Below are 13,206 nucleotides of genomic sequence, written 5' to 3' on the forward strand. Positions count from 1 at the left end.
ATGCCAGAACATTAAATGGTTAGTCCAGCAGCAGTGGCGTCACTAGGGGGGTGCGGACCGCACCAGGTGACACCCATCACATGGGGTGACACCAATCTGACTGACTAACTGGTTTCGCTGTGTAACAGCTCTGCAGCCTCCCATCTGCCCTGCTTCATAATCAGGAGGAACCCAGACTCTGAGCAGTCAGTGGAATAAGGAAATAGTTTCATATGGGCACGATTTCAGTACGCACTACGCAGTCTCTCTGTCTCAAATTCTCTTGCATTTTGGAACAACTGTGATCGATGTGACAGTCGCAGGGTTGGACTGGTGATGAATCAACATAAAAGGCCCCAAGCGGACGCACCGCTCCCACACATGCAAATGCACTGCCCTCCACCCGACACTCACACAGGATGGAGGAACACAGAAGGGCGCCCCGGAGTTAACACAACCTGGAACTGTTGGCAAGTCGCCTTGTTTAAGAAGCGTTCCACAATGTGTGTTGTAATAACTATTGGTGTAACTGAGGGAAGAAGACAAATGCAATAATGAATAACGGCGGCGAGACACGACAATCCAGTTTGCTATTTAAAAAGGCACAATAGAAATAAATAAAACACATGCAGGGTTGGAATGGGGCAGAAAATATGCCCATGAACCAAAATAAAAGCGGCCTCTATTAGTCAGTTAGAAAGCTAAAAAAAGCGGCCCGTGTTTCAAATTGGGGCAGTTTAGCACTGAAGACTGGCTCTGTAGGTATTTTGCAAGATATAGAATACTGCATGGATTTGTGTTCACTGTAGGCAATGATTATTTAAATAACTAATAAATAACAAAAGTCGGCCCAGCAGACCATAAAACAGGCCACACACTGACCTGTCAGAGCAGCCTCTGGGCACTGCCTGATTGCCCTTTAGCAAAAGACACACAGATGATGGACGGAATGCAGAGCAAATCAAACATTCACTCCTAGTTAAGAGATCTGTGCTAAATCCATCATATTTTTACTTACTAAGACTTCGGATTTCTTAGCTGTTTTAATTTTAGCACTGTATGCATTAGTTGACTGGGGCTCTTGGACATAACGCTTGCTTCACTGTCTAGGACCGGGAGTTTGGACCAGCAGTTACTTCCTGGCTCTCACCACTCGACAACTAGCAGTGCGTAGCTGGGGGGGGGGGGAGGGTGTGGTCCGCCCCAGACCATTACGTGCAGTTATTAGTGCACTGTGTAAGTGCACCTGCTTACAACAAATACTGCAGTACACGCCACGCACGCACGCACGCACCACCTACTATAATAGTGGTGATGCTGCGATGCATGGCAGCGGCGTACCCAGTTTGTGGGTCCCAGGGCTGTCAATCTTATAGCGCTACCCATGACGGCCCTGGGCCAGCACCTGCGTTGTGCTCCTCTGACGCGCGCCACCACCATGCGCTTAGACTGAGTGGAGACGGTCTCGGCAGGGGAGTGCTGCTGGGCGATTTGCAGAACCCCTACGGTAGGGGCCCAGCCATCACCACAGTGGAGCCTAAAGAAAAGGCAAGATGTCACTGTGAGTTGAGCAAGAGTTTTGGCACACTCTTTAAAACTTTTCTACAGCGATATGTATACCATGTGGATGGTAATTTATCGGACTTCAGTGCCTTTCATAGGATAGTACCGCCATTTCAGAATGGCAGGTTGGTGACTGAAAAAATGCCTACGTGATGCAGATTGATACTCTTGAACTGGACTCCTCGTTTTTGTGGTAACTTATTTTGTATAAACATAATGTTTTCTCTCAGCAAATATTAGTATTTCTCAGTATGGTGCACATACATGGGGCAATAAGATTCCTCCTCTCTTGCACACAACATCTGTCTAGAGTTTGTGGGAAGTTCTCTCTCGTGCGCACAGTAACCCCGCCCCGCCTCCCAGTTTCTGTCCTGGTGCGCAGTGGGGTTCGTTGAAGTGCGGGAGGGGGGCAGCCTGGGCTCCTTTCAGGATGCTGCTGGCTCGAGCCCTCTGCGTCTCCCCACCCCCCTCTCTTTCTCTTTGCCCTCCGTGATGTGTGTGTTTTTTTTATGCACGCAAATACACTCAGACAGGGCACCCATTAACTTGCAGTTTTTGCAGCACGCCGTACGATTAGACTATTAGCAGAGTGATTAGAAAAGAAACAGTTTTAGATGGATATTGGGTTCCACAAACAGCGATTGCCAAGTGTGTGTTCCACCCGCAGGAAGGGCTGCGCTTTAAAACTCTGGACTTTTTGCAAAGGCTATTTACAGTTTTTTTGTTGCTTTCGTGGGACACTATGGGCCCTAGTGCAAGCAGGAGGAAATGTGACCACCACCTCCGTGTGCGAGAGCAGAAAATAGTGACAATTGACGTAAGATTGGGCCCTTTACACCCCAGAGCCCCGGTGCCCCTGTACTAAGAACAGCTACGTTCCTATTTCCTTTGTCAGTCTTCAGGCACTGTATTAGGAGCTTTCTCAACATTTTAACGTGGCAGTTAGTTTCGCCCAGAGTGTGCCGTGTTGTCATCATATTGTCAAGTATGTTGCTGCCATTTTGTTCAGTGTATTGTCTTTCAGTCTAGTCTTGCGCCTGCCTGTGCAGCGTGGTGCTGTTTTTCTTGACTACTGCCACAGAACATGGGGTGCAGTCTAGTGTTATGGTTTAGTGAGGGTTCTTGAGGCCAACTATGGGTCTGTATTACTTAGTTTCGTACCACCCTGTTTAGTCTGGTGCCCTATTGACCAGTGTTGCACCATCGGGGTATCCAGAGTGGTGCCATTTTGTCTAGTGTGGTGTCATGTTGCTAAGCTGGTGTCATATCATCCATTGCTGGGCCATTGCGTTTTGTGTGGTAATGTTTTCTCTATTGTGGTGTCCTTCTCTCCAGTGTGATGCTGTGCTGTTCATTGTGATGCCATGTTAACCAAAGTTGTGCCATGTTGTTTAATATGGTGCCATCACGTTTCCCACTGTGGCTTCATACTTTCTAGTGTATTGTCCATGTTGTGTTGTGTGTTGTGGCTCCATGTTTTAAGTTGTCCAAAGCAATGCTATAATGTGGATCTCTGGTGTTGACCTTGGTGGCATGCTGCCATGTTGTGTTGTCTTGTGTGGTGTCATGTTGTCTAGTGTTATGGCATTGTATTAGGTCATGTTGTTCAGCACAGTACCATGTTGTATGTTGTCCTGTGTTGTGCTGTCGTGTAGTCCTCTGTGGAGCTGCCATGCTGTGCGCACTTTAGTACCATACTGCACAGTGTTACGTCATGTTTTCTAATATTCCATTCTGTTGATTAATGTGATGTCTTGTTGTCTGTTGTGGTTCCATGTTGTTCAGTGCAGTGCCACCATGCAGTCCGGTGTGGTGTGACTGCAGTGCCATGCTCTGGTGTTGTGTTGTTCAGTGCAGTGCCACCATGCAGTGTTGTGAGACCGAAGTGCCATGCTCTGGTATGTTGTTCAGTGCAGTGCCACCATGTAGTCTGGTGTGGTGTGACCACAGTGCCATGCTTGGTGTTGTGTTATTCAGTGCAGTTCCACCGGAGAAGGTCCATGCGGTAAGTCGTGAGGGGGTGACACCATGAGTTACCCGCACCGGGTGACACCAACCCTAGTGACGCCACTGTCCAGCAGCACATCTGCCCACTCTGATGACGTTATTACGCTTTCGAAAAATAAAAAAATAAAATAAAAAAGCTTGGGCTTTTTTCTGGTAAAATGTCATCATGCTGTGTGATGTCACACATTCTCGGGGGGTCTTAAGCGTCCCATTCCACCCCACCCTTGAATGAAAGATTCACCCCACGAATCTTGTAGAGCAATAAGTTGTGAGAACGCATGTTTATATTTGTGGCTCTCTTGTATTCTTTTCCAGGTCCTAAAATGGTGGCAGTCCACGGTTACTATGGCAACCCAGCACCTCCGGGAAAACCGGTTCTTACATTCCAGATGGGCGATGCCATTGAGCTGCTGAGAGGCGATCCAGATTCCCAGTGGTGGGAGGTAAGGGTGCTAGCTTGTCTTTCACTCAGCCTGCTGGACTGCTGGTGGTACTGGTGGCCATATCCGCCTATTCACAGACAACTGCGTACCAAGGTGCCGGCAAAGAGAACCTTATATAATGTGGTACCCATCTGAGCATATCGAGGAGTTTATCCATGTGTGGTGGACTGATTTATACTAATGCACAGTATTCAGGGAGATAGATGCACATCATGTTTCAGGGAATGATGCACCATACAGCACAGCTGGACAGGGCGATGACTGTGGAAAAATAATAGTTGATAGACTCAAAAATAATGCCATTACTTCGCTACACTGTTAGGATACCTCTCCCTCTCCAAAAACGTTCACCTAGTCCCTGCACAAAAACAATTATTAGTAAGAACCAGCTACTTCTTTTAGAGCTTGCTGAGGTGAATAAAGCAAATTAAGGAACATGGACATATTAACTTAGATAGTTGTATTATATAAACATTAACTTAGATTACAGCGGTCAAAAGTGTGACCATGGCCTCTTTTGGTCAACTTAAAGGAGGTAAATGATAGAGTGGAACAAACTATGGTAAAAAGGTTGAAGATTGATGAACTGTGGATTCTTAAACAGAATGCAGTAGATAATATCCTGGGGCAGTCATTTTGCAGAGACCTCTTTTTACTGCTCAATACATCATTACTTACACCGATGAAACAAAGTCCCGCAAAGTGCTGACGTTCCCTGTTCCATCTCTGAGCAGGTACCGCCTTCCACATGGCATCTCATGCTTCAATCACTGCACAAGATGGTTCGTCTGAAGAAGCGCTTCCTACCTGTGCGAAGAAAGTGCAATGCCATTGCCATGCTTCTCCAGTGTCAGAATGAAGTGATATTTATGTTAATTTTACAGTTTTATTTCTGCAATTTAATGTATTGCACACCTGGCCCAATGGCATTAAAGCACTTTACATGAGCTCTAGATTGCATTAGACACACATTACAGATTACATTAGGCGTGGGGAGAGTAAGTGCTTTGTCCAGAATTACAGGATGTTGAGCAGACGTCAGGAATCGAACATGTTTCCCCAGTTCCAGAGTTGGCTTCTCTAGCCGGTAGGCCACATCTCCTCATTGTCCATCAGGATGATACAATGTCTCAAACTATGCCCATTTCACATTAAGTTCACACAAATATCCCACACCTTAATGGTCCTCAGTGTAGTTGCAGGGGCTTCTGGTCGTAATGACAAACTGGGTCAATGGGACCTGCTATCTGAAACTAATGAGTGATATTGGCCATCCTGTGAGTGATAGGCTGGCCTGGCTTGGTTTCTGATATACTGAATCCTCTGGAACACGAGAGTAAATTCCACGGTGCGCAAGGTGGACAGAAATGTCCTATTTACAAATATATGCACACCTTAGCAAAGCCTAAACTGTAAGACCATGATGCCCCCATTAAAGTAGACTAAATCTAATGGGGTGTAATTGTCAAAAGGCAAACTTTGTAAAGGCATCACCGCATTAATAAAAGCAGAAAAATATCATGAGAAAACCAATACCACACCAATAAAATCGCTAAGGAGGGTCCCCTCTTACAATGTGGTTCATTAATACCTGTATTGATTCACTACATGGGGAAAGTTCCATTTTGCTAGTGGTTGTGTGCTCTAGCCAACAAGACTTCAGAGGGAGCTTGATTTTTAATGTTCTCCTTCCTTGCACAGGACCTGTCTCTTGTCTCTATACCCGACTCTTCTCCTGGGCCTGGTACTTTCCTCAGCAGAACCAACAGCTCCTCTACATCCTTCAGATCCCCCGGCCACCATTGACTACTTACCTATGTAATCTTAAAACGAGGACCCCTCCTTCTGGAGGTCACACTCCTCCAGTCCACAGAAGATCCGACAGACCCCTCCATAGTCTCCCCCAGCAGGTTCATCCCAAAACTTTGATGCAGAGGGGGTAGGGGAAGCAGCGCCACCGGCTCCGGAGAAACAAATTCTAGTCCCTGGATGCCAAATGAACCAAAAGCCCCTGAGTTCATCTTTATAGTCGGGTCAAGTATCTTTGCTTCACCTGCTGGACATTCCTCTGACGATGCTTCCCGCAGGTCCAGATTGTTCTCCAAAGTCTCTCCCTTGTACAGGGATTTTTAAGTGGGGGTGGAAAGTTCTAGAAGTGAGGAACCTCTGCCCTATCCCAGAGTGACATTTCTACCGCTGTCCGAACCCTCCTGCACAGCATTTTGGGAATTTCCAATATGGCACTGATAAGTGGCCTTTTTAAAGATCTTCTTTGAGAACCTACATCCTTCCCCTAATCACCACACTGCTTTGTTCCTTCCCACCACAACCTCTCCTCTCTTGTGACTGCCTTGGGCGGTCTGGTTTCTCTCATTTGATTTTGTGGTGTTGAGCTTTCCCAAGTTAGGTGCACTATGAACAGTAATTTGCTCTTGCAGTTTCTCTTCCCACCCACTCCGCTCCCACGATCAGGCCTTCTTACTGGCAAAGAGCCATATTGTGTGGTGACCTCTGATCCTCCAGTTGGCCAGCAGAGTAATTAATGTGGCCCAGCAGGGTGATTCAAAGGTCGGAATCTAATTAGGAGTTGAGTCAAAGACAAGTGATTCATCTTGCATGGCACAAGGAGTGCAGATAAGTGGAAATAAGGGCCGGATCTGCATTTGGTATCCTGGTTTACCAAGGGATCCGTGCATCACATAATTCTGTAGGCCTAAGTATGGTGAAATGGTATTTTGGTGCAGATGTAGTGTAGTGTATAACACAGTAAAGCGCTCTACATACTTCAGTATAATGCTCACTCGTATTGGAAGGCCTGCACAGGTCAGCACCAATCCCTGAAGGGGTCCTTCTGCGACCGGCCCCTTCACAAACCCGTCAACAGACTCCAGGCTGAATTAGACTGTAGTTTCACATGTTATGTTATGTTATGTTATGTTATTTATATTTTTATAGCGCGCAGCTGCCCCAGCAAAGGGGCGTCCTGGCGCTTTGACAGACGCTGTAACATAACACACAATAAAAGAAAAGAAATTAACTAGACACTGGAAACAGGAAAGTTTTAATCGCCTGCCTGAAGGCGAGCAAATCCTCAAGAGCTCGGATGTGTACCGGGAGCGAATTCCATAAGCCTGCCGCTAGCACCCTAAAGGAACGGCCACCCATTCTGCTCAACTTAAAGCGTGGACAGACAGCCAAATGAAGCCCCTCAGATCTCAAGGATCTCGAAGGCACATAGGGCGTGAGTAGATTGGCGAGTGCTCAGCCAGGTCCCATAAACACACGCATGTGCATACTTGTTCATGTGTACCCAGCCCTGAGCCTCCTAATCTATCATTACATTAGCGTAATTTATCTAAAAAGGTTGGTACTGGCAGTTTGCACTCTCAATACATTATAAAAGAGCAGAACATACAGTGACTGAAACTCATGACAGAATTCTATAAACTGGGTGGCCCAAAAAGAGAAAAATCCAGGGAGATTTATTGGGCTTGAATCTATTTCTCACACCTTCCTAATAAAATATGTAGCACCTCTTATAAGTTCGACATAAAAAAAAAAAACACATAATCTCACAACAATGATAGCTTTTATTCCATAGAGTTTATTAAGCAGGAAATGTATATATTTAAAGTATTACATGAGGTTGCTTTTTATTATAAATAAGCATTTCCGGGGTTTAGCCAGAGGGGACACTTCTGCTGACATCATGAGGTCCCTGCATGCTTATCCAAGCAGCAACCTAACATCTCTGCGATGGGTGCTCAGTTCATGAAGAAAGACAGAGTCCTACATTCTGTACCCAAAGGTAATGGGGTTGAATCATCTTCTGGGGGGATTTTTGGCCATGCACTCTAGACACACAATTACTTAATAGGAGTACGTCTGATTACCACTTCGTTTTATATGCCTGCATGTATACACTGTTCTTAGTGCCATGGTGGAACTATACCTGCTATTTACTATTCTGGTGCTTGTAATCACTTTCATATGCTTCTGTCTATTGATTATCCCAGCACATGCAATCTATACAAGAATAACGTTGGTTCAATAAATATATTGAAAACATCCGATTGTGTATTCTCTGTATACGTCTCTAAGTACAAGAGTGCACAAGTGATTGAGTGAAAGGGTTTTAGAACTGTTACCATGATCCCTGAGGGGTCAGGGTAGTCACGTTCAGTGGTTGCCAGAAACCATTCGCTCTCTGTTTAGGTTAGGGGTGGTTGTGGTGGCACTGTGAGCTAGCTGGTCTCTTGGTCAACACATACTACGGGGTGCGTGGAATCAGTCTAGGCACCTCAGCCAAAGTTTATGTTGTCCACAAACACGCATGTCCTACAGGTTAATGGGAACTACATGACAGTAGTAAGTAGTGTAGGACAGAGGTGCGCGTTATGGATAGTTTACTTAACCATAACATTTGAATTTCATTAGATTTTTTAATATTTGTAACTTTATGGCTTTACAGACAAAATCAACTTGGACTATACTAACACCCTAGTAATTGTGGTTTTATCTCAATTAACAGGTTCAACCAATCCTGTTCTGGTTGCAATTCTTTGTTTACACCTATTCAAAAAATTTCATTAATGGTTAACTGTACATGTTGATGCGCTGAGTGCAATATGCTGTTCATTACCATTGTTGATATAAGGGCATCATCGCTTCCTCAAGCCATTGGCTCTCATGGTTCACGGCCCCTTCCCAAGATCAACAATGGCAATAAATTGCATATTACATTCTGCACATATGTGTGTGTACATATATACATTTACATTATGCACCCTAATGAAAAGTAATATTTTCTATACAAAAATGAATTTTCATTTGATAATGCACAGCAAATGAAAAATATTCAGGAAAAGCTTTTGCAGTTGGAAGTGGGAATTCCAATGAAAATTCATAAATGAAATAAACATTTGGCTTAATGCATGTATATTTTGTTATAACTTATTTTTATTTAGTATTGCAGCAACAATACATACACACCACATATTGATAAACCATCATTCCGAAAAGCATATCAGCACATTACATCAATTATCTGTATTGCTTTTCCCCATAATTTCCATCAAACCACCCCTCCCCCCCCAATTGGCATTTAATCATTTCCATCTTCTAGCCCCCTTTGCTGGGCTTGAGTTGTTGGGGCAGTACACAAAAGTCCTCAGAAGTTGCCCAGAACCGATCCCACTTGTGAGGACCGCCCCTATTCAGGTATATCGTTTTTTCTGCCACCATGCACCAGTCCATATTTTTTTTCCAGTCACCGAGCATTGGTGTTATTTCCACTCCCCAATTGCGTCCTTTATATCTTTTGGCGATTACCAGTGCTAAAGTCACTCTTATTCCCTCCGCCTTTCCCAGGTCTTTCACCTCCCATACCTTAAGTAAACATAGTTTGGCCGATAATGGCACCTCCACTCCGTATAAACTGCTTAAGCAAGGGGTTATCTTAGCCCAGTAGGACTGGATCTTGAGACACGCCCACTTTACATGAAATTTTTTTCCCTCTTGACTGCATCCCCTTCTGCAGAGTGAATATGATCACCTACTCATTTTCACCAACGCTTTGCGCGAGATGTAGGTTCTCTGGAGCACTTTGAGTTGCATGAGGCGCAATCGGGACTTAATGGCTAATTACCTAGGTGAAAACAGGGCGTCAGGCCATTCGTTCTCTTGCATATCTGCGATGTCCTTTTTCCATTTTTCCCACAGTTTTACTAACGTGTTGGGGCATTGTTTACTAGCTTTTTGCATGTTAACAAGATTGCCTTTTGAGTCATGTGTTCTTCAAGCAACCTGTTCTCTAAGGGTGAGGACTCTGGTTGTTCTTTTCGTCTGGGTAATGTAGTTTGTAGGGTATGGCGAAGTTGATGTCATGTGATATGTTGCCTGTAGGTCAGCCAAAAATGCATGCATATTTCAATAGTTTTCTCTCCCTGATGAAGATATTGAAGTTAATGTCTCGTTGTCCTAAGGTTCAATGAAAGTTGAGGATCACAGTAGTTTTAAATTTGTGGGTCTTCTTTGCTGTGTTTTGAGGCGAAAGCAACCATCTTCTTGTGCCTCTGACTGAGGTCATTTTTATCTAACTACAGGGAAGGTTAATCCCGACCAAGAAGTCCGGCTATTTCCCAAGTTCTTCTGTGAAACCATGTCCTGTCGATGGAAGGGTAAGTACTGATGGGGCAGACACTGCCAACGTTCTGGGCCTGCCACGTTGTGGAAGCTGCCCTCTGTCTTAAATGTGTGACATAGTAGCTAGAGTGAGCCTTCTACATGGCAAGTATGTGCTCTCTAACTCTCACTTTTCTGTATCCATTTAAAGCCTAATTCTGAGTACTGCAGTATGTTTAAAATCAGTGGTATATGTGCCTGGTCTTAAGTCATACGTCCCATGCAAATCGACACAAACGTATAATTTTTTTGCATATGCAAATTTCTCTTGGTAATAAGTGGAGGGTTTTATATAGCAACAACAGGGCAAAAAGGGAATACCTTGCATTAGTGTCGAAAGCATTGACCATGGGTGAATATTGCTTTACATGATTGTGGACGTGCGAAATTCACATAATTTGCTATCTCGGAGTTATGTAAAATTGTGGCAAAATTACGCGAAACTACATGAAATTAAAATGCTCCAATTATGGATGTAAGAATGTATTTCATGCAAAAACAAAAGAAAAAAAGCACCGCAAACAACCGCATTCTGTTGTTCCTGTGCATTTCCGGTATTTTTTTTTTACTGCAAATGGTATATTTGTGTTAAAGTTTTATTGCAAATGACGTTTAATTGCAAGAGGCTGAGTTATGGTAGAATTTCGCATACCAAGTCTAAAAAAGAAAATGCCCAAAATTAAATGAATTACTCTGGTATAATTAAAATTTCGCCCGGGCCTGCTCATTACATTGGAGATATCTCAGAACCAAGTGCCACATCTACCCGGGAAAACCCAATGTTGTGCTGTTATGGTGGTTCCCCTGGAAGGTTTTTGTGCCTGATTTTCTATCAGTGCACCCGAAGAGGAAGATGCCAGCATCCAACACATGGAAGAATTAGTTATATGGTAGTCATCTAAAATAAATGTACATACTGTGAACAATTAACATAATTTAATAACCATTTTATTATGAAAAACTAGCTTGGTTCAGGATCTCCTGGACATTGATAAACAGGGTTTGAAAAATGTAGTTAAATTTACTATTTTCTAAATATATTGTCTCAAAGCCGAAGTTGTAGAGACAGATCTGAAGAGAATCTCATGAAAATGTACTATTCTGCAGGGTGTTAGACACTACACAGATCATTGTTTCTCTGCAGCAACCAATCATGTAGGTGGCTAAATGAAAATTGTGTGATGCTCCCCCAGGACAGCTGGGTGGGCTGCAGAATCACCGCCCCAGCGCACCTATGTTTTTCAGTAACTCTTTTGAGGCCGTCCAGCCCGGTCTGTGATGCGTCCTGTCCTGAAAGAGGGGTTAACTTTAAATGGTGCTGATGCCAGGGTCGTATCTTTAATTAGTGCAGAAGGTGCAATGGGGTAAGCGGTGCCCACAGCACCCTAATGGTGTGTTTATTACATTATAACCCAGCCTTGACAAAGCAGGAATATTCTCTTTCCTTGTATTAAGGCCCAGAGCTTGCCTGTTACAACTCTTGCTGAGGCCATGATTAAAACTTGCATTTCCTTGCACACTCCTCCGCCTCACCCAGAACCACATTTCCTTCAGGAAGGAACTTAAAACCTGGCTATTCGATAAATAATGCACCCCCTTCCCCCAAGCGCCTTGAGACCCTCTGGGTGAGTAGTGCGCTATACAAATTCCTGAACTTGAACTTGAAATACTTCGGCCACATTTTTTGTCATGCCCTTTATAAGCAAAGGCAGGTATTGCTGTCCTGGCATGTGGGTAGGAGACATCTAAAAAGCGCCTTAGTAACACATTCAAGTAAGAGATTTAGATTTAGTGTGTACCTGTGTTTACGTGTGTGTGTCTCATAAAAAAAGAAAGCCAGCTGGTTGTGCTGGATCTAATGTATTAGTTGGTCATTCCCTTTGCTCAGTTGGTGTTTTAGAACAAATCAGCCAAGAAGTGCTTCTTAAATGGCAATGAGATCTCAGTGCTGTCAAGGCAGAAAACTAACATTGGATGGGCGGTGTCACCGCGACATGACGTGCTTATAATACGCAAACTTTTTTCGTTTTTAGCCTGGAAACAACAGACCACCATCGAGAGAAATAGACTACAGCGCCTACCCCTGGTGAGCCGGCCTTTAAGCGACGCCATGTCAGCCCTATGTCTAATACACTAGCCAAAATCCCCAACCTAGCTCCTCTCTCTTCATGTTTGTGTCTTTTCCTGCTTAACAACTGTCCCTATTTTATTAACAGAAAAATGACTTGGTATTTCTTTTATTTAATTGTTTAATAATGCATAGATTTCAAAATAAACACATTTTAATGTTTTCTTTGCTGTTCATGGAAACTGCCTTGGTAATTTAATTCCATTCTAAACAAGCCTGTGTAGCACGCTGATACTTTGTGGCTTTAATGATTTATTTTATTTTTTAATTCATAGGATGGTGCTACTAAACGCTAAGGTTCTCAGTGCGCTTTACAAAAACGTTTGCAAGGTGGAGGCAGTTCATTATGTTTATTGGAAATCTTGTTTACATCTGTGACAAATTGCATAAAATATATAGTGGAGATGGCTATAAACAGTGCATAATTTGAGCCGGTGCTTTCCCATGCTCAGCACCGGCACTTAATTGGTTTCTGGTGCTCAGCACCAGTAGCTAATTGTCGACACCATACTTCCAACAGTCTACCACATGGTGGCGCTGCTCATCTAATATAGAGATGAGCAGATCAACAGTAGTTTAGGAATACAATATGCATTAAAATTGCTAACACCTGCCTCTCCAGCCATACCTTTAGCTTTGGGGACCTGGAATAATCTAAACTGTCGCATTTACATGCGAGAGCGATAGTTAGTAGTTGTTTTGGCATTGATGACAAGGGTGATTGGTAGGGCAAGCTGCAGTGGCCTCCTGGTCAGAGCCCTGGCACTTAATATTTTACAAATTCAGCACTGGCTATGAAGTGTTAGGTGTGAAGTGGTACCAGCACAATATACTCATACACACACAGAAGAGAAGATGCAATCTACCTTCGTAGAAGCAGATCATCAAAAAGAAATAGTGAAC

General features: G+C 43.8%; 1 protein-coding gene across 2 annotated transcripts in view; it reads left to right on the forward strand.

The window, feature by feature from the left end:
• VAV2 (vav guanine nucleotide exchange factor 2) overlaps positions 1-13,206 on the forward strand; it is a 789,576-nt gene that overhangs the window by 749,616 nt on the left and 26,754 nt on the right. For both annotated transcript variants that reach the window (XM_086921069.1, XM_086921070.1), the window contains exons 20-22: positions 3,865-3,992; positions 10,097-10,171; positions 12,209-12,261. In XM_086921069.1, coding sequence (XP_086777195.1) covers positions 3,865-3,992; positions 10,097-10,171; positions 12,209-12,261 — 256 coding nt within the window. The remainder of the gene's footprint in view (positions 1-3,864; positions 3,993-10,096; positions 10,172-12,208; positions 12,262-13,206) is intronic.

This window comes from Lissotriton vulgaris, chromosome 5 (assembly GCF_964263255.1).
Source record: "Lissotriton vulgaris chromosome 5, aLisVul1.2, whole genome shotgun sequence".
In the NCBI taxonomy this organism is placed as follows: domain Eukaryota; kingdom Metazoa; phylum Chordata; class Amphibia; order Caudata; family Salamandridae; genus Lissotriton; species Lissotriton vulgaris.